The sequence below is a fragment of the Falco biarmicus genome, chromosome 10, assembly GCF_023638135.1.
Source record: "Falco biarmicus isolate bFalBia1 chromosome 10, bFalBia1.pri, whole genome shotgun sequence".
Taxonomy (NCBI): domain Eukaryota; kingdom Metazoa; phylum Chordata; class Aves; order Falconiformes; family Falconidae; genus Falco; species Falco biarmicus.
Genome location: NC_079297.1, coordinates 16,532,051 through 16,559,665, shown reverse-complemented (window position 1 = coordinate 16,559,665; position 27,615 = coordinate 16,532,051). Strand labels below are relative to the sequence as shown.

The 27,615-nt window shown below is 62.9% G+C and overlaps 3 protein-coding genes across 3 annotated transcripts; 1 reads left to right on the top strand and 2 right to left on the bottom strand.

The window, feature by feature from the left end:
- Nucleotides 1-5,902: 5,902 nt before the first annotated feature.
- On the top strand, nt 5,903-6,877 carry LOC130156197 (protein qua-1-like). The gene has a single exon (XM_056354496.1). It carries the CDS (start codon nt 5,903-5,905, stop codon nt 6,875-6,877), a length of 975 nt encoding a protein of 324 aa, XP_056210471.1.
- A 14,982-nt stretch (nt 6,878-21,859) lies between these two features.
- LOC130156195 (WAP four-disulfide core domain protein 3-like) lies at nt 21,860-23,393 on the bottom strand. Its single transcript, XM_056354493.1, has 5 exons — nt 23,306-23,393; nt 23,012-23,155; nt 22,454-22,620; nt 22,051-22,237; nt 21,860-21,870 (listed from the first exon to the last, which is right to left on the bottom strand). Exons 1-5 carry the CDS (start codon nt 23,391-23,393, stop codon nt 21,860-21,862), a joined length of 597 nt encoding a protein of 198 aa, XP_056210468.1.
- Nucleotides 23,394-25,170: 1,777 nt separating this feature from the next.
- Nucleotides 25,171-27,279, bottom strand: LOC130156242 (WAP four-disulfide core domain protein 2-like). Its single transcript, XM_056354559.1, has 4 exons — nt 27,088-27,279; nt 26,711-26,848; nt 25,476-25,628; nt 25,171-25,379 (listed from the first exon to the last, which is right to left on the bottom strand). Exons 1-3 carry the CDS (start codon nt 27,173-27,175, stop codon nt 25,477-25,479), a joined length of 378 nt encoding a protein of 125 aa, XP_056210534.1. The 5' UTR covers nt 27,176-27,279; the 3' UTR covers nt 25,171-25,379; nt 25,476.
- Between the last annotated feature and the right edge of the window lie 336 nt (nt 27,280-27,615).

Genomic DNA, 27,615 nt, shown 5'->3' with positions numbered 1-27,615 from the left:
CAATGGGTGTAGGTACGATCCTGCTCTGCAGGATCCGAATCGTGGAGCTGGAACAGGACCTGCAGGGTTCATCTTTCCTGTTTATTTCAGTAGAGAAATGTGCTTGTCAGACGTCCTCCTTCATTAGTTCCCTAAATGTTAACCAAGATTATGGTCTTCTAAAAGAGAAACATGCCAAAATGACGGCATTGCTCCCAAGAGGAGGAGCCACCGGGCAAGTGTGGGGGCAGAGGCAGAGATCTTTGCCATGGCAGTCCCGGGGTTGGAAGGAGCATTACAGTCCCTCAAGTTGTTCCAGATGGTTTGTTGGGTGCGTGGAAGGGAGTCAACGCTGCTGGTACTGGCAGGATGGCACAGGTTGCTCCGTAGGGTGTCCTGCTCGATCGTGATTAACAGCGACAGCAACGTGCGATAAGCACCGGGCCATCAGGTTGAGCCACAGAGCTGCGAGGTGTGGAACACTGGATCTTCAACAGACATGGGTGGTTTGCCTAGAAATTACATCTGAATTGAGTCATGGCCACAAGGAGAAGACTAAACCTGTACTTACAGCATATTTCTTGCAATGAGCCCTCTTCCCACACAGGTTTGGCAGCAGGGAGCCATGCACCTTCCCACTGCTGAGTCATGTCTCTTGCACTGCCCCTGCATTGCTTCAACGTGACTTTGATGGAAAGCTCTTTGAGCAGGAACTTTGCCCTTTCAGTGTTCATGTCAAGTGGCATGCACTTGCTCAGAATTGTAAAAATAATGTTGAGTTCAAACCAATTAATTTCACTCACCCCACAACTGCAGACTTAAACTTTGTCTTTTAATCCAACCCATTCTTGCCTGGTGCTGGTGTGTCCTGACCAGACTAGTCCTTAAGTTCTCCTATAATATTGATTGCACTTTGGTTTGTGTATAATTCAGGAAGAAATAATTAAATCGGGAAGGAAAAAACTGCAAAATCAGATTCTGACTAGCACTCCTGTGTGATTTGAGAATAACAGTTTAAATGGGTTAGCCCTCACATAACCAAAGGCACTACTTTATCTGTTATCTCAGACACATTAAATAAGTCTTTACCCTGAAGTCAGATGGACAGAAAAGGGAAGGAAATGTGTCAGTGCATTTAAGTTTTCTTTTAATGGGGATCTCTGCTGAAGGCCATCAGTTTGAACCTGGGGTTTGAAGGCCCATGGTCTCCTTGCCTTGAGTGAGCTCTCATCTTTGGAATCCTGAGACTTTTCCCTCCGTAGACCTCTATTTCATTGGAGCAGAATCCTTCCACTGGATTCGCAGCGGGGGAAGCAGCCTGAGCTCCCATCCTTGGCTGCCGGGGGAAACTGTTTCTCTGCTCACGGTTCCTCAGCGACTGTGGGCACTCAGCCCGTAAGGGGCTGCTCAGCCTTGTCCTTAGGCTGGGGAGTCTTGGTTGTGGGCAAAATAGTATTAACTCAATAAATTTTTAAATTAATTTAATCTACTGTCAGTTAACACAAACTTCTGCTCGCTGTTTAGAGATAACAGCTGTGCCCACCAGGTGCAGCTCCAGGCAGCCCGTGGCCTCCTCCCGCACAGGCACTGCTGCTAAACTAGGCAATTTGTGCCCAAAACAGCCCTCAAGAGTGAACAGAGAGTGTGCTTGTGCATGCACTGCTGGGTGCTGATGCTGCCTGTGGACGCTATGTGCTCCCCCGGGTCCCTGTGCTGTGCTGTTTGGGTGCTCCCATAGGAGCTGATTTGGCATTTGTGTATGTGATAACTACATGCTCCTGCTTGAACTCCTTTGGTGGTCATGCATGCAATTATTGAATGGTCATGTGTAAATTAATTAAGCACTGATGTGTGGACAGTAAACCCTGCAATTTATGCTCAAGTTCCCAGAAAGCTGCTCTGAGGGCACCTTGATGGAGTCTCTGGTTGGGCTGATGAAGGATTGCACTGAGCTCTGCCGGCTCCTGGTACATGCCCAGGTCCACACAGGGCTTCCCCACAAAGACAGGGGATTAGGGAGGCCATAAAGGAGAAGGACCCCATGGGGAAAGGGGACAGTGTTAATTTGCTGAGGAGACTTTGAGCTTGCTCATTTGGATGCCAAAACCTGGGAATTTACATTAGTTTGAAACAGCTAGAGCGTGCTGCTCGTGAACAGAACAAAAATAATGAAATGTTTGATTTAGAGACAGGTATTCAGATGAAGCCTTGAATATTGGGCCTGAAAAAATCTGAAAATAGTGTCTCATATTTGGGAACAAAGGGTACTTGCATGTGGAAGGAGGAAGCTCTGCGGCACTGCTGCCTGGGTGGGCGCTCAGCCCCTGTGTCTGTTTGCACTGGTGCTGTGGGGCAGGGATGGGCTCCTGCCTCTGTACGGAGCCTGGCACTGGGGCAGAGCCCAGCATTGCAGCAGTGCAGTGGCCGCTGCTGTTGGTAAAGCTCACTCAGAGTTGCCCAGACATCTTTCTGAGCAGCGGCGTGGCTGCTGCTGTCTGCCAGGAGATGCTCCGTCTCAGTCAAGAGCTCTCATATTTAAAACTGCACCAGGATTTGTGTGTAGGGGCTTCCCACCATACTGTCCCTCATGGATTTAACACAGCAGTGACACGAAGAAAAGAAACCGGTGGTGCTGCAGGACGAGGTGTGTTCTGTCTGCCAGGAGACAGTTTATTCCTACTGGTTTTTAAACACAGCAGTTCACCAAAGTGACGGTACAAGACCTGTGCAGCGAATTCTGTGCTGCCATGCGATGGTGGCAGATGTGCTGTTCCGGACGGGGCTGCCTCTGGGCTGGCGCTTGCCTTCCCTGCAGCGAACTCGAACTGTCTTTGCAAATCCCATTTAATAAAGTGATGGTGCTGGAGGCCCATTCCTTATCACACACCTCGCAGAACGCTCTTGGGAAGTGGAAGACGCCCTGGCAGAGGCAGCGCTGGTGGCAGGACCAGCACTGTCTGAAGGATCCCAGACGCCAGGGTGTGGACCTGCCCACAGGGTCCAGCAGGAATGGAGCCATTGGGAGCACGTGTGGGCAGCCTTGCCTTTTCCCACCTGGCATCGCAGGGAGGCACTGGCAACATCCTGCATGCTGGGGCTCGGGGGGTTGGGGGGGGATACTTTGTCCCTGGGCAGTGCTGAGTGACAGTGGTGGAGGGGTCAGCCACAGCCTTCCACAAGGCAGTGGGGATTCCTGTCAAGAGCAGCAGTGGAAAATCCACCTCTGTGCAGCCACGGTTTCCCCTTCCCTGCTCCCAGTCCCTGTGCTGTCCTCCCCGCAGCATGCGGCTGATTCTGGATCCTGCTCCTGCCTTGGTTGTGGGTGGAGAGAGGCAGCTGGAGTGGCTCTTTAGAAAACAGAATTACAGTAAAACGGGGAGGTTCCTCCAAGTCACCTGTGAGCTGCTTCCTCCCATTCCCAGACCTGGGCTGCCTGGGAGGAACTTTAAATCGCCTCCTGGCTCAGTCCTGGCCACTGGTTCCGGCAGCATGACGGCAAGAGGCATCTTCCTGCTGGGGCTCCTCACCCTGTGGGCAGAGCTGCAGGCAGCACCCACCACAGGCAAGTACGGGCGTGCTGGAAACACCTGGCCTCTCTAGATTTTAAGAATATTTTCCATACTTTCATAGAATCATAGCATGGTTTGGGCCAGAAGGGGCCTTTAAAGGTCATCTAGTCCAACCCCCCCGCAATGAGCAGGGACGCCTTCCACTATGTCAGTGTTGGTGATGATATTCAGTGATGTGTGTTTAAATGTCTGTTTTAATCCTATTTATGAAAGCTTTCTGGGAAGAGTTTTAACCCTTGTGAGGTTTAGCCCTTGCTTAAATTTTTTAATCTTTGAGTTTGGCAAAACCCCTGGTGGGGACTGAGATGGCAGTGGTGCCAGCACACAGGCATAGGGATGCTTGGGAGGAGGTTTGTCAGTCAAACCAGTGACCAGGGCAGGGACCAGTGGAAATGCCAGCCCGGGCAGAGCCCCAGGGTGCGGCGGATGGGACCGAGACGGGCTGGACCAGACCCGGACTGGGCTGCCTGGGGTAGTCCTTCCTGGCTGGGGAGACTAGCCTCCATCCATGGGGCTGGGACCCCCCTGGGGTGAGTGGGGACCCCCAACCCTCATAGCCCTGCTCGGGCCATCTCTAGCCAAAATGAGAAGGTGCAGGTAGTTACAGCTGTGCTTCAGCTCTGCTGCCCACCTGCCTGTGCCTGCCTCGGGCCAGAGTGCAGCACACTCCTTGCCTGGGCTGGCAGCTGCCCCTGCACTTTGCTTCGTGACAGTTTCAGGGCATCTCCCTGCCATGAACCCTCCAAAAGCACCAGCCCCACTGGGGAGGAGCTGCTCTGGGAGGAGGGAAATTCTCAAAGAAGTATGTTTTTCCTTCTCATATTTTTTTTCTTGGGAAAAATTGCCAGATTCCAAAGAAGTGCAAATGGCATTTCTTTTGAATGAGCCATGAAGTGATTCTGAGAGCAGTGTTTACAGTTTCGTGGAACCGCTTCTTTCGGAATGCTCCTGCACCTGTTGCCAGCTGGTCTGTTTTATTCTAAAGCTCAGACTCCGAGGCAGCAATAGCTCCTGTGCAGCGGGAGCCAGGTTTGCCGTTTCTCTGTAATAAGACACTGGGGCCATCGCATGCTGATGAAAATACATCAGCAGAAATGTCATTGCTTTCCAAATGCTTTTCTCTCGAAACTTGAGTTTCTTTCAGTCTCAGTTTACAGGCTGATTTTAAGCTTTAGAGTATAACCTGCCTTTTGCCAACAAGCCAGCAGTGCTGGTGCCTCCATTGCTAACGCGTTGGTCCCCTTCCCTGTCTCAGAGCAATGTCAAGGGGCCAGCACTGCCTGTGGGGAGCCTTGTGCTGTGCCACTCTGCTGCTGAGCAGGATCGTTGCTGCTGCTCAACAGGAGAGCGTGCAGACCAACTTCCTAAATGTGCTCAACAACATATTTATTCCCTCGTTAAATAGCGCATGCTGGATTTGTAATTGTTTTGTTAAGAATTTGCTGCAATCACACATGTAGACACATTTTCTTGCTTTTCCTCTCCAAGTTCTGCCCTGGCTCTCCAAGCATTGCACCTGCAATCAGCCCCGTAGCTGTCTGCTGGTGGGTGGGCTGTGGGGTGCTGCAGGAGCAGCCGGTGGGGAGGCCCGTGCTTTGGGGGTGCTGGCAGCTGCCGGTGTTGCCTGCAAGGGTCAGAGAAGCCATGGGGGGAGCAGGGTGGGGATGAGCCCTGGTGCTGCGGGACTTGCTGTGGGTGTTGGGGCAGGCTGTGGCATGGCACGGTGCCATCTCTCCCCGGAGCAGCTGGAGCCGCAGGTGGGTTCTGGCTCCAGTGTAGAGATGCCCAGGAGGGCCCGGGCAGGCAGGTATGCTGCAGCTCCTGCAGCAGCTCCTCTGCAGCCCTGTTGCTGTCAGTGGTGGGGGCCCCTTGGGCACCAGCCCCACCATGTGCCGGCAGGCAGTGGGGTAGCCCTGGAGGGCTGCATCACCCCAGTCGTGCAGGCAACAGTGGTCAAGCAGAGCCCTGAAAACCCACTGGGAAAAGCTGCAGGGAAGGCAGCTGTGCAGTGCCACAGCAAACGCAGCTGCTGCGAGCACAGGGAGCGTCGTGCCCTCGATGCCCCGGCTCAGCATCAGGGTGCCAGATCTGAGACCAGCCATCAAAGGGCAGATCCTTGTGGGCTTGGCCCAGCTGGGCACCCTGTGCAGTGACCCAGATGCTGGTGGGTGGGAGCTGTGGTGGTGGGAGCCACGGGTAGGAGGGCAGTGCGCGACTAGCACACTGGGGATGACAGTGCTGCTTTCTGCTCCCTTCCAGGGCTCCATGGAGCAACCCCTGCCAGGTGGCCACAGCCAGGACATCCCAGAATTGCTCCTCCAGGGAAGAGCCCTTTGTCTGAGGCAGAGCTCAGCATGGTGCCCAGCCCGCAGCCCTGCAGGGCCACCCAGGACAGGAAGCCGGAGTCAGGTGCAGAGCGGGTGGGTAAGGACCAGCGCCTGCCCACGTCTGAGCTGGTGACTGCTGCAACACCTGCATCGGGGAAGCAGCTGGTGACTGGGGGGAAGCCCACAGTGGGGAACAAGCCCACCCTGGCTGGGAAGCCGGACACTGGGAAGAAACCCAGTTCAGGGAAAAATCCAGCATGTGGAGGAAAGTCTGAGACTAGGGAAAAGCCAGAGGTTGTAGCAAAGCCAGAGACTGGAGTGAAGCTGGAGACTGGTGGGAAGCCAGGTATTGGAGGGAAACCGGAGGCAGGGGGGAAGCCGGAGGCTGGGGCAAAGCCAGTGGCAGGTGAAAAGCCGGAGGCTGGGGGAAAGCCGGAGGCTGGGGCAAAGCCAGTGGCAGGTGAAAAGCCGGAGGCTGGGGGAAAGCCGGAGGTTGGGGCAAAGCCAGTGGCAGGTGGAAAGCCGGAGGCTGGGGGGAAGCCGGAGGCTGGGGCAAAGCCAGTGGCAGGTGAAAAGCCGGAGGCTGGGGCAAAGCCGGAGGCTGGAGGGAAGCCGGAGGCTGGGGAGAAACCTGTGCTGGGGGAGAAGCCAGAGACCGGGGGGAAGCCGGAGAGTGAGGGGAAGCCTGAGGCAGGAGGGAAGCCTGAGTCTGACCAGGGTGACAGTGGGGAGGATGATGACAATGGCGACGATGATGATGACGACAATGATGATGATGATGATGACGATGAAAATGGGCATGGTGATGGCAATGACAATGGTGACGACAATGGTGCTGATGACAATGACGATGGTGACGACAATGGTGATGATGACAATGACGATGGTGTCGACAATGGTGATGATGACAACGACTATGATGATGATGACTATGGAGAGGATGATGGCAATGGTGATGATGATGGCGGTGATGATGATGGTGGTGGTGATGACGCTTGGTGACCAATGCCACAGGGTGTGCGAGGAGCATGTGGGGCAAGGAGAGCCCGCAGTGGGTGGGCACAGGGGCAGTTGCCCCTGGCTTCCTTCTTTGCCTCACTCTGCCAGGGCTGGTGCCAGGCACCAACGGTGTTTTGTGCAGGACCTTCACTTTCCTAATAAACAGCACATTGGGCCACCAGCTTGGTGTGACAACCTGTCCCTGGTCAGTGCCTGGCACAGCCAGGCCATTGTGGCTGCCCTAGCCTTGTCCATGGCATGGGGAGCTCCCGCACCTGCTCCTGCCCAGCATGGGCTTGGCAGGACCCTTTGCACAGTGATGTGACTCTGTCCCCTGTGGAAGAGCCACAGGGACAGCCCCAGCACCTGCACAGGACCAGCAGAGCATCACTGGGCCAGGAGAAACCTCCCTGTGGAGTCTGTCCCCCCCAGCCTCCTGGGGCTCCTCGAGGTGAGCTGCTTCGTGGACAAAGCCTGCCCCCACCCCCACCCTGCCCCCGCCGGCATCCTCTGAAAACAGCTGCCATGGCAGGGCTCAGCCAGGAGCTACGCCGGCAAGGACACCGACAGGTCCTGGATTTGGCTTTGCACAGGCAGGGTGCTGGGGTGCTGGGAGCTTGTCAGCCCCTTGCAGCCTTGCCTGTGCCGCCATGCTGCCCCTTGCCATGCTGGCAGCAGGGCAGGAGCTGGGAAACTGCTGCCCATGTGGGGTGCGAGGGGCACCCGCAGCTGACCCCCAAGGGCACAGGGCAGCCCCAACACACGCTCACTGCAGAGCTGCACCAAGTTCGGTCTGGCTGTGCTGCTGTGGCCCTGCCGCAAGCCTGCATCCTTTCTGGGGGCACGATGAGATCCTGCTCGCAGGAGGGTCTCCGAGAATAGGAACAAGCCTGGTCCCGGCAGGGATAGACAGACCCATGGGCAGGGCTTGTGTGTGGCTCCTCAGGGACCTGCCTGCTGCGGTGGCACAGCCCCTGCCTGGGACTCCATCCCTCCTGCAGGGGCTGAAGGTCCCACGGAGGCTGGCATGGGCTCACCAGGAGACTGACACAGCCGGAGCCAGCCAGTGTTCATTGCAGAGTGGGTTTACTGGGGGGAAGGGGGGGGCACAGAGACCCCCATGCTCAGCATGGAGCTGAGGGTGAGGGGGTGGAGGTGGAATTGAGAATATGGGTGCATATCCAGCAGCTCATGGATTCCTCCACGGACAGCTGTCCGGCTGTCTGGTGTGGGCTGGCTGCACATGCTGGGTCCTCAGTCCAGGTCCAGGATGGGGCTAGGTGAGCCCTGGGGAGAGATGGCAGTATCCATGTCACAGGCCCTCACTTTGGAGCATACCCGGGTGCAGCTGTCAGCTCTGCAGTGGGGGCGAGGGCTCCTAAGACCCCAGGCACCCCTCCCAGGGAAGCTGTTGGGCAGTTTGCCAGTCTCTTCTGCAATGTGCAAGGATGTGCAGGGAGACGACACTTCTGTGCGGGACACTGCACCCTGGCCATGGCCGCGCTCATCCCTTTCATGCAGCTATGCATCTCCCCGCAGTGCCAATCCCCTGGCTCCCCATGCCCACCCTGCACTCACCTGTGGACACCAGCCGGGCCCAGAGGCAGCAGAGCCCCAGGAGCAGAAGCAGTGACAGCATCCGCATGGTGCAGTGTGGGCAGCGTGGGTGCTGCCTGTTCAGCATGGGCAGGGGTTTAAATCCTCCCGGGGCTGGAGGTTGGTCCCAGTGACCTGGTCTGTGCCCCAGTGCCCAGAAGACTCCATCCAAGCGTGACACCCCCCCCCCCATCCCCTCCCTCCTGCAGGCTGCTGCTACTGCATGAGCCATGCAGGGAGGCACGAAGGTGCTGCTGCTCAGTGCAGCCCTGAGAAAGCCATGCTGTGCCATGCCATGCCGTGCTGTGCCACAACACAGCTTCCTGGGGGACAGGGGCCAGCCAGGTGGCAGCCAGGAGCTGGGGGACCCCGGTGTGGGGCTGGCCCTGCCGAGGCAGCAGAATGTGTGGGTGTGGTGGTTCCCCAACCGGGTGCTGTGGCCCATGGTGCCCTGGCAGCTCTCCGGGCATTGTTCTGCCTCCAGGAACAATTGCTGGCTCCCGAGGGACGTCCTGTGACTGGACATGGTCCACAGCCCCGTGCTGCCACTGGCCCCTCAGCCCTGCACCTCCCGGAAAGCTGGTGCCCACCCGGCCCCATGCCTTGGGGCAGCAGTGGGGCACTGGTGCTGGGGGCAGGGAGCTACGTGGGGGCTCTGCCCAGGTGCTGGGACTGAGGGGCCATAGCATCAGAGTGGGCCAGAACCAGAGTGGGTGCCTGGGTCCCCATCACATGGTGCTGGAGCTGCCTCTTGCCTCCTGCTCCCTTCCATGGGGTTGGTGGGACCGGCCACACTGGCCTCTGTGTCTGCCTGCTGCCAGGGCTCTGGGCACAGCCACAGATCTGCACCATCACCATCACTCAGAGGGACACAGCCCTCCTTGGGGTCTGGCCGTGTTTCCCACCCACAGCTCTGCCCTTGACTGGAGCCCCATGACAATCACTCAGGCCCTGGCTCTCCCAGGGCCCTGAAGCCTCTGCCAGCACCGTGCTGAGTGGGGTTATCTGCAAGCCTGCCACAGGCTGCACTGGCAGCAGGGGCTGTCCTGGGAGCTGCTACTTGTCCCTGGGGCTGCATCACGCCAGTGCCGCATGGGGCTGCAGGCAGGTCTGCTGGTGCGGTGTGTTGCAAGGATGGAGGCACTGGAGCTGCTGGGGCTTTCCCAGCTTGCTCCCTTCTGGGAGCTCCTGTCCCTGGGAGAGGCAGGAGGGCTCTGGCACGCATGGCTGGGCAGGCTGCCTGCACACGCATGTGTGTGTGCATGTGCAATCCAAGCCGGCCAGGTGTGGACACGTGCATGTGCAGTCCACACTCTGTGTGTATGTGCATGAGTGGGTGCGCATACAGTCCATGCTGCTTGCGCCATCTGAACTGTGAGTGCCTGTCTGTGCCCATCTGCTGTCCAGGCTGGCTGGGTGGCACCACGCGCTCACCAGCAGCTGGCTGCATGAGGACTTTCTCCCGTCCGTGTCCCCCTCTGTGTGGGATGGGGGTGACACACAGGTGGGATGACTCATTCTGGGAGAAACGGAGCTGCAAGAAGAGGAGCAGTGGGAAGCACTGGCTCTGCATGCTGGGACATCCCTGGTCCCCATAGGGGCTGTTCCTGTCTCTGTCTCTGGGTGGGCAAAGGGGACAGTGCCTGGCTTGTGCCAGCCCTAGAGAGCATCGGCCAGTGGCCTCTGTGTGGGGACAGCTGGGATGTGCCACAGGTGAGGGGACCCACTCTGCCCCTCGGCTCCCCCATCACCTCTCCTGCCATGCACCCTGGTCTGGGCAGGAGCATCATCCCAGTGGCACAGCACCATCCCTGTCCCCATCCCTGCTGGGTGGCTGCCTTGGGAGGTGCCACATTCCTGGGTGCTCCCTGGGCTGGGCTGCCCCAGTCGCTATTTCTGCCATGGTCTGGCTGGTGGCTCTGCCCAGCGTGGCTGTGCCCATTACTCACACTGCATGTCCCCATCGGGGTGAGCTGGACATGGCAGCAGGGCAGGGCAGGGGTGGCCAACACAAGTCCCTCACGGGGTGCTGTTTTCTGTTGCGTGCAACCCCCACATCTACCTGGAAGCAGCCCTTCCCCACTCCGCCATGGTGCTGTGAATCCCAGCACCCCTGGGACTGGCTCTGTGTCGACTGTGGTGTCTTCCCAGTTTGGCCATGGCACTACCACCAGTGCAGGGGCAGCAGGGGCTGCTCTGGAAGATGGTATCTGTCATTACAGTATCACCCCGGGGCGGCTGAGATACTGTGGCAAGATAGCAGAGAAAAAAAATGCAGCCCTGGTGGATTTTGGTGCCGTGGCTCTGCCCTCCTGTGGGGTGCAGGACTGGGTGTCCTTGTGCCACTGGAAATGTCCCTGACAGCTCAAGGCTGAGGGAGATGTGCCAAGCACAGCTGCTGAGACACAGCCCCAGGACCACCATGGTCCCCATGCAGGGGTCCCTTTCCCGTCACCCACCCTGACTGCCGCTGGCATGTCCCTCCGGCTTTGCTCCTGCCCTGCTTGGGCTTTGCTGCGTCTCTGTCCCGTGCCGGGGATGCTGCCAGTGTCTCTGTCCTGGGGCTTCAGAGGAGAGGCAGGGAAAGCTGCGGTGGGGCGCAGGCAGGTCACGGCACCTCCCTCCAAACCCCACCCCGGGTCCAACTTTCCTGGCCTCTCCCCACTGAGCTTTCCTCACCCTCCACTTCCCCCTTGGGACAGTAATTACAGCAGTAATTAGGAAGACAATTATTCCTGCTGAATGGGAACAGCTTAATCTGTTTCTCCCTCCTTATGGCAGGTTTCACCCCACGCCCACCCACGGGTGCAGGCAGGATTCTGGGGATCCATCTGCCGCTGGGAGCCCTGCACTGCCGTGGGTCTGGGCTCCCAGCTGGAAGCTGGGCAGGCTGCGAGCTGCGTCCTGTCCCCAGGGGATGCCCCTCACCAGCACGATGCATCTGCTGGACCCTGACCCACTGCCAGGAGCAGGAGGCTGCGAGGGGGCACAGGGCTCAGCTCACACAGGCAGTCCTCCAGGAGAGGTGTGGATGAAGGGGACAGCCCGAAGCTGGGAGAGGGTGATGAAGTGGGTGGCAAAGGGCTGATGGTGCCTGCAGTGTGGGAACGGATGGGAGCATCACCATCCTGTGGGACCTCCCTTCCACAGTGGCAATGACTGGCAGGTGAGGTGGTACCCACGGGCTCAGTCCCGCGTGTGGGACCATCCCCTCCCAGGACGCTGTCTGTCAAGCAGGAGGGAGCATGGGAGAAAGGGGAGAAGGGGCACGTGCCCTGCACTGCTCTTGCACAGCCTTTCCCCAAGGACGTGCACTGCAGGGAGAGCAGTGCTGCGGCATGTGGTGCCCCAAACCCTTCCCTGGCTGATGGCTGTGCCACAGCCGATAGCTTTCCATGCCCTGGGATGGCACTGCGACGCTCACTGGCAGCGGAGGGGCCAGTGCCAACACCCCCCGCCTGTCTTCACTGACAGCTTGTCCCCAGTGGGCTGCTGACAGGTGCCGGTGGTGCCTCCAGCCCAGCTGGGGCATGCGGCTGCCACCCGGCTGGGGTCCCTGAGGGCTGTGCCGGGGCAGCTGTCCCGTCCTACCGGTCGCCCCAGCTCAAGGGCTGCGGCTGGGATGCTGCTGGGGAGGCCAGGCCCTGCCTGGGTGCGGCTCATTACCCGCATGGCAGGAATTAGCCGAGCTGGGGCGCCAGCCCTGCTCCCTCCGCCCCGCCGGCACACCTTAAATCCCAGCCCGCCGCACCCAGGGCCCAAACTGGCCCAGGACACCATGGAGCTGCCACCCGGCCACCTCCTCCTCCTCCTCGCATCCCTGCTCCCCTTCGCTGCACGGTCTGGCCCGGCCTCGCACGCGGCTGGAAGAGAGGAGCTGGGGATGGGTGAGTGCACCCGTGGCACATCCCGGGGACAGGGATGCTCTGGGTGCTGCTGCTGCCCAGCACGCCCGCTGCCCCATGTGGTGCTGGCTGTCTGCGGGGGCGTGGGGCCACAGGCGATTGGGGTCCAGCCCTGGGGTGCTTGGGGGCTGCTCAGCCCCCCACTCTGTGGCCCTCCCCAGCATCCCAGCCACTGTGTCCCACAGTGAAGCCCGGGTACTGCTACCACATCCCAGAGGTGGAGGACCTGATGGACAAGGACTGCAGCGCCTGCCGCAGGGATGCCTCCTGCTCCCGCTGCACCAGCGATGCCGGCTGTCCCGCTGCCACCAAGTGCTGCCCCAGCAAGTGTGGCTACACGTGCCAGGAGCCAGTGCTGGGTGAGGGCTTGGTGCCATCGCAGTGGGGCTCTGGCATGGCAGCATGGCAAGCACTGGGGCGGTGACAGGAGGGGTGAGCCAAGCAAAACGGGAAGGGGGTTGCCCCCTTGCTCTTGCTGGGTCCTGCAGACGGTGGGGGGGTACGACACTGTGTGGTGGGGGCGCGTCCCAGCTGCTGGTGCGTGGGGCCACGGGGCAGGCAGGCGCAGAGCTGGCAGGAAGGGTTTGGCAGTAAGCAGGGACCAGAGCCATGCAGACTTTTCTGAGGGCCCCGGGAGCACCGAGCCAGGCAGCATCCCCATCCTGTCCCTGGCTCAGCCCATTTCCCTCGGACCACACAGACTTCTGCTACCTGCCCTCCGTCTGCGGGAGCTGCAAGGCGCTCTTCCGCCGCTTCTTCTTCAACGCCTCCAGCCAGCAGTGTGAGGAGTTCATCTACGGCGGCTGTGGTGGCAACAGGAACAACTTCAAGACCAAGGGCGAGTGTTTCCAGGCGTGCTCCCACATCGGTAACTAGCTGTGTGCTGTGCACCATGCACTGTGTGCGTCGTGTGCCATGCACCATGTGCTGTGCACTGTGGCCGGCGGCTACTCCTGCCCCTGGCAATGCCCAGCCCAGCCCCATTCCTGACCCCTTGTCTCTCAGTTCCAGGTGCCCGATAGTGCCAGCCTTGGGAGCATGGTGGCCTCTGCATGGCCCCTGCCTGGGGCAGCTGCTGCTGGCAGCCATGTCCCCGTCCCTGCAGGGAGCCATTCCCCACGGGGCTGGCGGGGACCAGCGCTGCTGGCCAGGGCAGCTGTGCCAGAGGCTGTGGCTCACCTGGGGATGCTTGCTGGCCCAAGGGCAGGGATGTGCACCCGCAGTGGCACAGCTGCTCCCTCCTGTGCCATGGTGCCTGGCTGGAAGAGCCTGGCTCTCTCATGGGGCTGTGACACTTCAATACAAGGACAGGTCCTTGGATGAACATGTCTGGGTCTTGTCCTTTCTGCCCATGGAGGCAGGAGCAGGTAGTGCCTGTCTGTCTGGGCTGCCCTCCCGTGCTGGGACTGGGCAATGGCTGCCTTCAGCAGTGTCGCATAACAGCCCCAGAGTTCACCCCAGCCACCACCCTGCAGCTCCTGCTGCCTCTGGATGGGCTCTCAGCCCCAGGTCTGCCCTCAAGCATGACCTGGATGGCAGCTGATGTGACCAAACAGATGAGGAACAGCCCCTGCCTCGATGGATGCCTGAGGTGGTGCCTGTCCCACAGCCTGCCCCAGACCAGGGTCTGTGTCTGCACAGCTTCGCTGGCCCCACGGCACCGATGCCAGTGTGGGCTGAGCCCCCTGGCTCCAGCCCTAGTGGGACCATCCCTTCGCCAGTGAGCCCTGGGCAATGCTGGGGCTGCTGCAGGAGCATAAGGGGCTGTCCCAGTGCCTGGTGGGGCAGCCCAATGCTGCTGAGACTCAGGGGCAGCTGGATGCAGCCACATATGTGCTTTATTGCTGGAGGTGGTGGAGAGGGGGCAGGTCAGCGAGGGCTGGTGGCTGTCCTGTGTCCCCTAACAAAAGTGTCTTCCTGCCATGGAGGAGCTGCTTTCCTGTCATGCAGCATCTGAAAAGGAGGATGTGTTTTTAGGGAGCCCTGAATCTGCGGGGGCAAGGGACCAGCGGCCACAGTTGCAGCTGAGCATGGCCAGCTCTGGTGAGAGCTTCATCTCGCTGTGTCCCTTCGGGTCTCCTCACCCCAAAAGACCATTGCTGCTGTGAGCAAGGTGATGGGGCAGCAGCACGAACCAGCCCTGTGGTGATGCCGAGCTGTAAGCATGCTGAGGGCTGTGACCTTCATGCAGGTCTGGCTGGCACCCTGTGTGTCCTAGTGCCGCCCTGACTTGGTGGCCCTGGGCCCCCTTACCACTAGGCACTCGCATGCAGACATGGCCACAGCCATTGCTGCAGCACTTGTAGCCCCAGGGACGCTCCTTGTCGAGGCTGCAGATGTCCAGGCACATCCCACAGCCCTGAGGGACTGGGCACACTCCCCCTCTGGAGCACACCACCAAGGGGCACCTGGCTGGGAAGCACCCACGGCTCCCAGGGCAGTGCCTGGGTCTTGGTTAGCTGAGCTGCATCTCACCTACGTGGCTGTCCATGCAAATGTGGCCACAGCCAGTGTGGGTGCAACTCTGTCCCCGGGGACACTGCCAGTCAGCCTCGCACTCCTCCACACACCTGCTGCCAGCTCTGTCCTGGCTCTCTGCAGGGGCACGGTGACCCGCTGTTACCTGGCTTTTCTCAGGGGGCTGGTGGCCAGCTCCTCCCTAGACAGGCTGCTCCCACTGCCTCTGGGTATGGCCATGCACTCCCAAGTGCAGCCAGTGTTGCAGCACTTCTCCTCTTGCCGGCAGACACCGTCATCCAGACACTGGCTCCCATGCCTGCACCGGGGGTCCCAGCACGGCTCTGCCCGAGGGCACTCCCCAGGGTGATCTACAGGAGGAGGGGACCCAGGCAAGGGTGCAGGGTCCCAGCCCCACTCGCATGCTGCTGCCCCGTACTGGTGGCCAGGCTGCCCATGCTCACCTCGGGCAGGGCGGGTGCAGCGCTTGGTGCAGCCGGAGAAGCAGCACTTCTGCTGGGGACAGTCCCTGTCATGGGCACAGGAGTCCTCCTCCATGCATGGGTCTGACATCTGCTGTGGCCTCACCTTTGGGCACTCGCCGGGTTTGTCTGAGAGGGGCAGGAAGGGGCAGGTGGGGCAGGCACCCCCCCGCGCTGTGGGCACCCACCTTCCTGGAGCCTTGGGACACCCTGCTGGCTGCACCCCAGGGGGTCTGAGCGCCTGCCCGGTGGCAGCACTGCTCTGCATCCTGCCCCACAGGAGGTGTGCCAGTGTGCCCAGCGGCATGCCGCACCACTGTCCTAGTGACTCTCCTCACCTCGTTCCGGGGCTGAGCACATGTAGCCACATCTGCTGCTGCAGCACTTCTCAGGCCCTGGGCACCGCCAGTCCCCGGCACAGGCACTGCCGCATGGGGCCGTGGTGGTCTGTGCCTCCTCGGGCAGGGGGCAGATGCCGGGTTTCTCTGGGGGGCAGGAGGCAGCAGGGTTGGGGGCATGGGGAGATGACTGGAACCAGGGGGGACCCCTGCCCACTGCTTCCCCGCCCAGCGCAGGGCCAAGCAGCTCACGCCTCGGGACGGGGGCAGGCAGGGGTAGTCGCAGCCACGCAGGCAGCACTTGTCCGTGCCGGTGCAGTCGGTGTTGTGCCGGCACCAGGCTCTGCAGTCATAATTGGGAAGCTGCCTGGCACGGGCTGGGCAGAAGCTGGCCTTCCCTGCAGGATACAGCACAGGGCGGCTGTGGTGCCCCTGGCACAGCTGCACAGACCCGCACCACAGCCCAGCCACCCCCGTGGGGGCCACTCGGCACCACAGTCCCCTCGGCACCGCGGCCCCTTGGCACTGCAGCCCCGGGGGATCAGGCACCACGGCGCGGCTCTGCCCCGCAGCAATGCTGCAGCATCTCCTCCCACAGGAGCTACGGGGCTGGCTCCAGACCCCTCTGCCGAGGGGCACGGGGACTGTGGAGAGGAGGCACCCTTTCCCCCGGGGCTCGCCAGTTTCAGCTGCCTGCCATGTCCCACCTTGGTGCTCAGCACTGCACAACCCCGCGCACGGGCCGCAGCAAGCACGTCTCTCTGCCGCTGCAGTCTCTGTGCTTCTGGCATGCGCCCTCCTGCCAGGCTGGCGTGGATGTGGGGAGCCTTGTGAGGAAAATGGCTCAGGCTGCACATAGGGCCAGGGATGCCAGCAAGGACCAGGACACATCTGTCCCCTCCACCAGTCCCAGGCTCCCACCCAGCCCTGCTCCACGCCCTCCCACCCCAGCCCTCACTGGGACAGCAGCAGAGGAGGCAGTGTGGCATCCCAGCTCTGGCTGCGGCTGCGGCTGTGGCGCTCACCTGCTGCCTCGGTGTGGCACTCTGGGCTGCACTGGTGCTGGCAGCACGTCTCCAGGCGTGGACAGTCTCCATCTCTGCGGCAGCTCTTCCACTGGTGCCGCTCTGCAACACAGGCAGCAGTGGGGCTGGGGCAGTGTCTGCCTTGCATAGGCTGAGGGGTCCCAACAACGGTACGGGGCAGCTTGGTACCGGGGACCCCAAGGCGGCCAGGTTGCAAGTCCCTGCAGCCCTTCCCTTCTGCTTTGCCAGGGTCCCCATCCCCTCAGCTCCTGGCACCACTCAGAGGCACAGGTCCAGGGCAGGCAGAGCTGTTGAAGCTCTGGGGCGGCTCCCATCCCCCTCACCTTGGCTGCCATGCGTGGCACTCCCGGCTGCACTGCTGGTGACAGCACACCTCAGACAGGGGACAGTCCTGGTCCTGGTGGCACCTCTGCTGGTGGTGGGGCTGCGGGGTGGCTGGGGCAGGGCTGGCATCCTCTGCACCATGGAGCAGGGCCTGGCCAGCAGCGCTGGCAAGGAAGAGGTGAGGGCAGGATGGTGGCCTCGCTGGAGGGTGGCTTCACCATCCCCTTCCCACCCCAGTGCCTGCTTGGGAGTGGCACAGTGGGTCCCCACCCCAGCCGCTCTCTGCCTACTGCAGGTAACACCCTGGTGGCACCGCATCCCCTAGCTCTGTGTCCCCCTGTGCGCATCTGGGCAATGCTGGTGCATGGCCAAAGTGGCAGCCCTGCCGGCAGCGCTTGCCCCCCACAGCACCATGTTGACAGGAGGCCCCGGCATGGGGAGGGAGCTGGGCAGGGGTAGCACTGGCCCCTGGCACAGCCAGGCTCAGCATGCAGTGCAGCCAGGCAGGTGAGCCTGCAGGTGATGGGGCAGCACTTGGCGCTGCCGGGGCAGTCGGTGTCCTGGGTGCAAGGGTCCCGGCACGGTGGCTCAGTGTCCAGTGAGGGGCTGATGGGGCAGGTGCCAGGTTTCACTGGGGACAGCAGTGAGAAGTTGAGAACAGGCAGTGGCTCTCCTGCCAGCCCCACCAGTCCTGGCAAAGGCCACTGCGGTGAGCATGGGGCGAGGGGGCTCCCATCGTGCCTCAGGGTGGCTGCAGCCACGTGGCATCACCCCTGGTCCCCAAGCCACAGCCCTGCCTGCACTGCCCATCCCATCCTGTCTCGCCAGCTGGGGCTGTCAGCAGGCACTGGCTGCTGCCACAGCTGCTCTTGCAGCATTTCTGCTCGTTAAGGCAGTCGTTGTCGCCTCGGCACCACTCCCAGCACGGCCCCACCAGCCCTGGCTGCACTGTGGGGCACTCCTCAGGTTTGGGTTGGTCTGGCGGAGCAGAGGCGGTTGTGAGGCTTCAGCATCCCCAACCATCTGCCCTGCCCGTGCTTGGGGCTCCCTGGCCCCTTGCCATGGCCCACACACCCCCAGCACTCGGCAGCTATGTCCTGCCACTGGGTTCCCTTGCAGCTGCCAGGAGCTGCCGGTGCAGGGGAAGCAGCATGCGGCCACCCCAAGGGCCCGTGGTGGTGAGGAGATGGCAGACACCTACAGCACAGAGGGTCCCTGTGGCTGCCACACAATGAGCTGGGGCTCTTCTGCTGCCATGCTCCCAGCCGGCTGCCACGAACGCCTTACCCTGCCCGGGCTCCAGGCAGGCAGGGCTGCAGCCCAGTGGGCAGCACTTCTGCGCTCCCAGGCAGTACTTGTCCTCCAGGCAGGGGAAGGGGCAGGGGTAAAAAAGCCCCTCAGGGGCTGCTGCTGGGCAGGCACCAGGGTTCTCTGCAGTGCCAAATGGCACAGGGCCAAGAGGTGAGGCTGCACTGACCGTGTCCATGGGCAGCGACGGGAAACCTGCCCCTGCCCAGACCCCTCTGCCTGCCCCTGGCTGGACCCCTCCACATGCCCTGTGTCGGCCTTAGGAGCCGTGGGCAGGAGGCTGCCAGCAGTGCACAGAGAGCTGCTCTGTGTGATGGGAATGGCACAGGGATGGAGGCAGGGAGGGGGGAGAAGGATGCTGGCTGCCCTGGGCAGAGGAGGTGCCGGTAGCCGTGCTGTACCATACCTTCTGCCGGGGGGTTGCAGTGGAGCCGGCACTCCCAGGGGCAGCACTTGTGCCAGCTGGGGCAGCTGGAGTCATTGGTGCGGGGGGGGATCCAGGTGCAGGCAGCGCATGAAGTCCCGCGGGCACCTCCCCGGCTTCTGGGGCTCCCCTACAGTGGGACGGCAGCGTCAAGGCAGCACCAGGCAGCAGAGCTTTTTGCCCTCCACCCCCCAGGGCATGGGGCATGGGTCCCCCCTGGGGGGGACACAGGGGACTGGAGTGGGGAGCACAGTTGCGGGGACAGGGTCCTGGCAGGAGCTTAGCCTCTCAGGGCTCACAGTGACCACCCCTCTCTGGCACAGCAGTGACCAGCCGATGGCAATGCCCGGGGCTGCCTGGCACAGCCTGGAGTGCAGCAGCCTTGCTGCCATGGCAGGAGAGGGACTGGTTGGAGCGGGGCTGAAGAATCCCTTGCAGGACAGCCCCAGGGCTGCTGTACGCCCACACCAAGACCTGCACAGCACAGCATGGCACGGCACAGGGCCGTGTGTGCCCTCGCAAGGCAACAAGTGCCACAAGGAGTGTTGCCGGCCCTGCCAGTGGGAAGACAGCACCGAGACAGCACCAGCTGGAGGTCAGGATCCATCGCTGAGCATAATGTTGCCCCATGCATCCTCACTGCAAGCTGCTTCCTCCTCCTCTTCTTCCTTCCCCTCCTCTTCCTGGCACCCTGTGCTCACCTTGGCCATGCTGGGAAAATTGGGACAGCCCTGCCTTTGCCACAGGCGTGGGTGAGCTCCAGCTGGCGCCTGTGCCTAGGTCCTGCCTGCCATCCGGGAGATGTCACAGGAGCAGCAGTTTCTGCAAACACCCCTTGCTGGCTCTTGGCCGGGCTGTGCTGTTTGGGCTGCAAACAGAGACTCTGCCGGGAGGTTTCACTCCAAACAGCAGCTGTTTGGTTAAAACAAAGAAGGAACCCAGCCGTTGTGTTGGGGAGGGCAGAGCAGTGCTGCAGCTGGGCACAACCGCCCCCGGCATCACACCCACAGTGGGGGGCCCTGGCAGCGGGGGTCTGTGCCCAGGAAGCGGCACCCATGACCCAGGTCCCTTCGCCAGGGTTTGGGTCTGCACCAGTGGCTGGGGGCTGCATGCAGGGGTGGGGAAGGGATGAGAGGGGTGAAGGGTAGGGCCCGGATGCTGCAGGGCTGCAGATGTGGGGGTCTGTGCAGCCCCAGACCCTGCCTGCCCTTGCCAGCACCCCCCTCATGCCCACCTTTACCACGCAGCCCCAACTCTTCCCAGAGACCCCCTCCCTGGCACCAGGCTGGGCACTGGGCTCTGTGCGCACAGACCTCCCAGATCTAGGTCTCCCAGTGTCTGTGCGCGGCACCCAGGGAGGCCGGGAGATCCCCTGCCACACGTAGCACCCCGGGGTGCTGGCAGCTGCGCGTACAGGGTGCTGGGCGTGCGTGTGGGGTGCTGGGGGTGCACATGTGCCCGTGCAGCCTGGGGTAGGAGAGGGCTCCCTGGGGCAGTAGGGCTGTGCCACAGGCACTGCAGCTGGCCGGGACACGGTCCCCACCAGCATGTGCCAGGCAGTGCCAGTGTGTGCTGGGCAGGGGCACGGTGGGGCTGGAGTGCACGGAGCTGGCCCCAGGACACCTGTGCCTGGCAGCTGCCAGGTTTGCTTGCCGGTAGTCACCACCCTTCTCCTCTGGTGCAGTGCCCAGCTCTGCCCTGAGGACGAGGAGACCCAGGAGGAGGAAAGCCCCCTGGCCTCATGGTGCTGCCAGGGATGTCATGTGTGTCCAGAGCTGAGCTGGGGCTGGGTTTAAAGTCTCTGGCAGGGATGCCCGGGGTGCTGGGGCAGCTGAAGCTGGGCTGCCAGCCACGGCAGGCTGGCTGTGCTGTGGGCAGGAGGAGCAGGAGGAGGGGCAGTTCCCAGAACCCACCGGCGCCCCGCCAGCCATCCTTATCTCTGGCTGAGCCCCTCTTTCAGGGCAGGGTGACCTTTGGGGCTGTGGAGGGCAGGTGGGGTCAGGCAGCTTCTGTCCCCTGCCGCACACAGCCCCATCCCTGCTGCAGCCACTGCCACCCCCTACCTGGGATTCCCTCCAGCCCTGCTTGCCCCTTGCCTGCCCAGCCTGGGGGCCATGGATATGTCCCACAGCTTGGCCCGGGCACAGCAGCAGGAGCAGCCAGAGGGGGTCTGTTGAGCCGGCCACCATTGTGCCACCCCACAGCCATGGCACAGCTCAGGCAGGTGTTGAATGGGACCACTCAGGTCCTGCACCATGAGGTAGGAGAGATGTCCCGGGCCAGTTCAGTGTCCCAGCCCAGTGTCAGGGCTGGGCTGGGAGTGGGGAGCGAGCAGGTCCTACTGGCCCCTGGCATGTGGGTGCTGCTCCCTTCCCCCTCCCCTGTCCAGGTGCTCTATCCACCCCGACCCATGACTGCTTTTCCAACCAGGTCTTCACACTTTGGGATGCAAATGAGCCCTTCCTTGGTGCAAGGAATCCAAGGGAACTGGTTTCTGCACTCTAGCATGACAGCTAAGGGGACATCATGCAGCCCCCCCGGGCCCGTGGGACAGTCACCATAGGGTGATGGTGGCTGGAGGGTACCCGCATGGAAACAGGAGCCTTTCCCTGCTCCAGGGCAGCACCTGCCTGCAGGGACAGCTGCCGCGTGCCTGCCTGCACCTCCCCGCCTGTGCATGGCCCCGGGCTGCCTGTGCCTCCTGGGGAGCTGCAGCAGAGCACAGGGATGGTGGCCCGGAGCAGAAAGCGGCCATGTGCTGGTTTATTCTGTTTCAGTGGTGAAGCAGCTGGGGCCAACAGGGATGCCAGGGTTCGCCTCTGTGCCCAGACTGCCAGGAGCCTTGGCGTGGTGTGGGGTGGTGTGGGCAGCAGGCAGCCCTCGATGGCACGGCTGGGAGGGGCTGGGGGTGCTGGGGACCACGGACATCAGAGCAATGCTGGTGCCATCTTGCTGGTGGTGCAGAGTGTCTGGCACAGGGACGAGCATGGGGTCAGCCGGCCCTGCTGGCAGCAGCACCTCTGCTGGCTCACAGGGGTGTGATGGCAGCGGGGTGGGGAGCGGCACCGAAACGGCAGCTCCTGGTGCAGCCCTTCCCAGCCAGGGTTAGGCTGTGCCTGGAAGAGATGGGTGAGGCAGTCAGTGCAGGATGGGTGCTCCCACTCTGAGGGATGGGGGGACCCTGGGGTGCCCGGGCCCCCCTCAGTCCCCTCCAGGCTGGACCTACTGCAACACTGAGACCTGTGCGGTGGCCCGGGCTGCTGCGCGCAGGAGGTGGCAGGCTGTGGGGGTCTTACCCCACAGTGGAGGGACGCATGCCCGGCCGCAGCCCTGCGGGCAGCACTTCTGGCCAGGGGGGCAATCCTTGTCCTGCAGGCACAGGAGGAGGCACTCAGCCACCTGGTCACCGTCAGCCATGGGGGGACAGAGCCCGGGCCGCACTGGCACATGCAGAGAGAGGGAGGAGTGAGGGGTGTGTGTGCCCTCCCACCAAGAGGTAAGCCCCTCACCCAGCTCCTACCCCACAGGGACAGCAGCTGGGCCCCCATTCTCCCATTCCCTCCCGGGAGGGTCATGGTGAGGGGCAGCCCCTGGGGATGGCGGGTGCAGCCAAGGGTGTGCCAGCCCTGGCTGGTGAGGCTCAGTCTGGAACAAGGCAGGGAGGGGACACGGGGGATCTCAGCCCCACAGGGTGTCAACAGCCTTACCTTTGGTGGGCAGTTTGCAGATGTGGCCACAGCCAGTGGTGCAGCACTTGGTGGCCCCAGGGCAGTTGCCATCAGCATCACACAGCTCCAGGCAGGGTCCCAGGGAGCCCCGCAGCACCACGGGGCACGCGCCGGCCTTCACTGTGGCATGGCGGCTCCCTGGTGACAACAGGGATGGTGGCTGCGCCGGGATCCTGCTTCCCCCAGCCCCACTCCTGGCATGGCCTCAGTCTTAATCCTGCCCCTTGTCCTGCTCACTTATGAGGGCTGGGGCTGTGCCCCAGGTGGGCGTGCAGCACTGGGAGCTGCAGCTGGCAGCACACGCTGCCCAGGGCCTTGGATGGCTCGGCCGGGCACGGCCGCTGAGACTTGTCTGGTGGCATAGCCAGGCACACGCTGGGGAGGGGTGTGGGGTGGACACAGGAGAGCCACGGGGCAGCTATGGGGCAGCCACAGGCAGTCATGGGCAGTGCCAGTGCCAGACACACTTGGGTGGGGGATGCAGGTTTGGTGAGTGCCGGCGCCGGGGGGAGGGATGGCAGGGCTGTACCTGTGTCCCGGGGGGTGCAGGCCAGCCCGCAGCCAGAGAAGCAGCACTTGCGGTCCCCAGGACAGTCCCGGTCATCGGCACAGCGGTTGGGACAGGCAGTGGCTCTCCTCTGCACACGCTTCCACGGGCAGAAGCCAGGTTTGGCTGGAGGGGAGGGGAGGCTTGGGTCTCAGCGTGCAGCCAGCCTGTCCCTGCACCGCCTATGGGTCCCCCACAGAGTGATGGGGGACCACAGACCCATGGGGCTGTCCCATGGCAACCTCAGCCTGGCATGGGTACACCCAACCACCTTACCTGGCTCGGCACGCATGCAGCGGGCGCAGCAGCCGCGAATGCAGCACTTCTCCCCAGGGCCGCATGCGGTGTCATTGTGGCAGCTCATCCCACAGGTCACACCTCTGGTGCTGCTGGCATGGGGGCAGTAGCCTGGGCTCTCTGCAGAGGGAGATGCTCTGTGTGGCCACGTGCCCAGGGAGCGAGGCTTGCATTAGGGGCACCCAACAAGGGCACCAGCCTCTGCCCGCATCCCACCCACCACCCAGTCCCCACACTGGCACCTCTCGGTGGGAGTCAGCGGTACCTGCAGTGGGGAGGAGGCAGGTCCTGACCTGCCTGCTCTGGCAGCACTTCTCAGCACCGGGGCAGCTGTGGTCGGAGAAGCAGTATAGTCTGTGGGGGCGTGCGGCTCCACTCCCCCCCGCTGGACACGTGCCCACTTTGCCGGGGGCAGGCAAGGCGGCGAGGGGCCAGCGTCCCTGCAGGGCCCAGCGCGGTGCTGGGGTGACCATAGGGGCAGTGCCCTGGTCCCCAGCATGGTGCTGCTGGGCCAGGGCAGGTAGCAGCTCCATGAACAGTGCCAAGAGCACCAGGAGGAGGGTGCGTTCGCCCAGCATTGCGCTGCTGTCGGGGAGCTGTGCCGCCGAGCCCACTGGACAGGATTTAAACACTGCTGGGGTGGGGCTGGCCAAACTGAGCTGCTCCTTCCCATGGCATCACCGTGTCAGGACCGTGGGAGTGCCGGGCATGAACAATCCAGCTCAGGGGAGACTCCTGGGACAGCACTGGGCTTGCAGCCCATGGCTGGCGCATCCTCTGCAGCACACCTTTTCCAGATCACCAGTGACCCGTGAGCAGCTGAGCCAGGGGGACAGTCAGCGCTCCCAGAGCCCCGGTGCCTGCACTCCCTGATGGTGAGCAGTGATGGGGCAGAGGGGAGCAGCATCCTGCCCCTGGTCCCCAGTCCACCTGGTCTGGCCCAGGGAGCATTGTCTGTTGCCTCCCGGCACACACAGAGCAGGGAGAGCTGCTGCTGAGAGCAATGGTGCTGAGCTGGGGGGCACCAGCCTGCATCCACGCCGCAGGGAGATGAGGAACAAGCAATGGGCAACAGGCTGTGCTGGGCAGGGCGTGGGGCTCACTCTACCCTGGGGGACAGCTGTGCTCTGACCCCTGGCAAAGGCAGCGGGCTCTGGGGGTGCTGGCCTCTCAAAGGCGGGTGGAACTGCTTGCTCTGGTCCTGGGGGCTGGGAGCAGGGCAGGCATAGGAAGGCCGGGATGCCAGGAGCCCTGCAGGGAGCGGGAGTTGCCGTGGAAAGTGGGGCAGGAGCAGGAGTGGGGCACAGCTCCGAGAAGGCAGGGGAGGGAGGCGGCAGGGGCAGGCATGGGGCAGAGGTGTGTGGGCTTCACTGCCCAAGGCTCCTTCAGCCTTCTGTCATGGGCAACATGCCACTGCTGGGCTGGGTGCGTGTGGGGCAGGAGCAGATTGGGGTGATGCTCATGTAACAGCACATGCTGGCAGTCTCCCTGTCCCCTGGCCACTGCAGAGCAGAGAGCAGCTCCACTCTGATGGGATGTGGCCATGGCTGTACATTGACGGCCCCGCTCTGCACGTGTCTGCACAAAAGCAGAGGAGACAGTGCGCTGGGGCAGCCCGGGCCATGGGGCTGTGGGGCTGTGGGGCAGCCCCAGGCAGCGGCACAGGCTGGGGACCCTTGGAGACACAGTGCAGCCAGACAGCACTGACGCTTGTCATGTGGAGCCCTTCCAGTTGGTCCCAGCACCAGTGCCCAGCGTCAGCTGTGGTGGGCAGGATGCGGCTAGGAGCGGGCAGGGCGGCTGTCCAACCGGAGTGCAGCGGGACACAGAGGCGGCCACAGGAGTGGCAGGGAGAGGCTGCTTTATTGGTGACAGTGCCAGGGGCTGCGGCGCACCCCAAGCAGGGGACCCCGGGGAGGAAGCTGAGGCTGAAGGCTCCGAGCTGGGAGCGTGGCCAGACCGGGGAGGACGGTGCAGGGCCGGGGCCTGGGCGTGTGGGACTCGCATTGGGCAGCAGCTTCCCTGTGGCTGGGCTGGTAGGAGGCGGCCGTGCCTGCAAAAGGAGCAGAGGGCTGTGAGTGGGACAGGCATGTGGATGCTGTGCCATGGGTGCTGCAGGATCCCTGGGGTTGGTGGGTGCCCGACTGACCTCAGTGGAGTGGTGTCACGCAGGAGACCTTGCCGCAACCATTCCTGCAGCACTTCTGGCTCCCGGAGCAGTTGGAGTCCGTCTTGCACTGGTTTGTGCAAACGCCCAGCATGGGGATCCCTGGACTGACAGGTGGGCAGGTGCCAGGCTTCTCTGAAAAGGTGAAGGGACACGGCCTGAGACCTGCCAGCCTCGGCATGAGGGGCAGGGCTGACCCTGCAGTTCCCGGAGCCATAGGCATAGCCCTAGCCCCCGGCTGCCACGGGGGAAGGATCCCTGTGCCAGCCAGTGGCTCCCCCACCCTGCAGCACTGCTTGTTGGTGCTCCTGACAGCCTGACCCGATGGGGACATGTCGAGGAGGCCATGTGGCATTGTGGCCCCCCGCAGTCCCTGTGTTCAGCCTCCTGCTCAGGAGTGCATGGTCAGCACAGGATGCGCAGCTGCAGCACACGGCCCCAACAGCAGCCTTGGCCCCACTTTCCCCCATTGCCACCATGGACAGCCCCAGCTGTGTGCTCATGGCATGTGTGCTCAGCCCCACAGATGGCCTGTGCCCTAGCTGGATGGGGCCCCTGCCTCGCCATCCTGCTGCCTGCCACCAGCACTGGGCTCCCAGCTCTGTACCACACTGTCCCCCAGGTGCACAGCCAGGCCAGTTCTGTCCTTTCAGGCGGCCATGGAGGTTCACATCCATGCTTTTGCAGCTGAAGATCTCAACGCCTGCTCCCATCACCTGGGGCTGCTCTCCTGCAGGACCGCATGGCAAGCGTACTCAGCTGGGTGTCTGTGGGGCTGTGGCCAGCACAGGGCCAGGGATGACCCCGCTGGGAGACTCTTCCCAGGTGCGGGGTTGAGAGGCAGAACAGTGACCACGTCCTGGGCTGGTGGCCACCCACGAGGCTGAGTGGGGAACAAGGTCTGGGAGGGGGAGCGGCACAGGCCCCTGCCCTCAGCACTGGCCCCAGCATCATTCGGAGGCATCTACTCAACGCCTGTGTCTGTGGGAGGAGGAAGGGGTGAGCGTGGCCCAGCAGCAGCACACCCCAACCCTACTGGGCTCCCCACGCAGCCCCTGGTAACCGCGCTGCAGCCGGATGCGCAACCACAGCAGCCGCCCAGGCCTGCGGCTGCTCCCGCACCCTGGAGCCCCGGTGCTGCCGGCTGGGATCGGCTGTCGGCTCCGGCAGCGGCTCCGGCCCCAGGCAGCAGGGCCGGGAGCAGGAGGGAGCGTTACCGTCGGGCTTCTGGCAGGCCTTGCCGCAGGCCGCCGGGCAGCACTTGAGGGTGCTCTCGCAGTCGCCATCGGACTGGCACCCCACCGTGCAGTTCACCGCTTCCGTCGTCGCCGGGTCCGGGCACACGCCGGCTTTTGCTGCAAGGCAAAGGTGAGGGCGTGGGCAGGTGCCGGGGCTGCCGGGCCGTGGCAGGGTGAGGGCTGCCGGCCCGAGGCGGGAGATGCTGCTGCCGGCCCCAGGGCTGGGTCCAGGGATGCTGCTGAGCCCCGGCCCCCACCCCAGCAGGCCCCTGTGCTGGGAGTGATCCTGGCTGCTCGCCCGGGGCGTGCTGAGCCGTGCCGAGCCGAGCTGTGCCGAGCCGTGCGCTCATACTCACTGGTGACATTCTGGGCGGATGCTGGAGGCAGCTCTGCCCAGAGAGCCAGGAGCCCGGCCAGGACGAGCACGCTGCGGGCCTTGGGCATGGTGCGGGAGCCGGCGCTGCGCCTGCGGGGCCACCCGGCCGGCCTTTAAGCTCCTCTCCAGGTGGGGCCGGCGGGCGGGAGAGGGCTCAGCCTTCCGGGTGGCTCCAAGGGCCGGGCAGGGCCAGGCTCCCCCTTCGCGCTTGCACAACCCGAGTATCAGGTATCTGCCGCTGCTGGCTGCCGACCAGGGACCGGGCGGCCATGCTGAGAACTGGCTGGGCAGGAAGAGCAGCCAGACACCGGCACCAGCTGCGGCCCGGAGCGGCCGGGGCACGGGCACAGGGCTGTCATGGCCCCGCGGGGCTCGGCCGCCGCAGGTGCGGGAACGTGGCTGGCACTGCCAGCGGGGAGCGCGGCCGCTCCAGGGACGGGGAATCTGTCCCTGCTCCGACTCAGCCTGCCACTGCCCTGGCCATGGTCACGAGCTTCCACGGAGCCCC

Bases quoted from the DNA above. Each gene is read 5' to 3' on its own strand.
- LOC130156197 (XM_056354496.1), top strand. From the start codon at position 5,903: ATGGTGCCCAGCCCGCAGCCCTGCAGGGCCACCCAGGACAGGAAGCCG.
- LOC130156195 (XM_056354493.1), bottom strand. From the start codon at position 23,393: ATGAGCTGCCACAATGACACCGCATGCGGCCCTGGGGAGAAGTGCTGC. The intron at 23,156-23,305 runs GTAAGGTGGTTG...CCTCCCCTCCAG, and splicing joins CTGCATGCGTGCCGAGCCAG to CCAAACCTGGCTTCTGCCCG. The intron at 22,238-22,453 runs GTTGACACCCTG...TCTTGGTGGGAG, and splicing joins TGCCCACCAAAGGTAAGGCT to GGCACACACACCCCTCACTC.
- LOC130156242 (XM_056354559.1), bottom strand. From the start codon at position 27,175: ATGCCCAAGGCCCGCAGCGTGCTCGTCCTGGCCGGGCTCCTGGCTCTC. The intron at 26,849-27,087 runs GTGAGTATGAGC...TTTGCCTTGCAG, and splicing joins ATCCGCCCAGAATGTCACCA to CAAAAGCCGGCGTGTGCCCG. The intron at 25,629-26,710 runs GTAACGCTCCCT...TCACCTTTTCAG, and splicing joins GGCCTGCCAGAAGCCCGACG to AGAAGCCTGGCACCTGCCCA.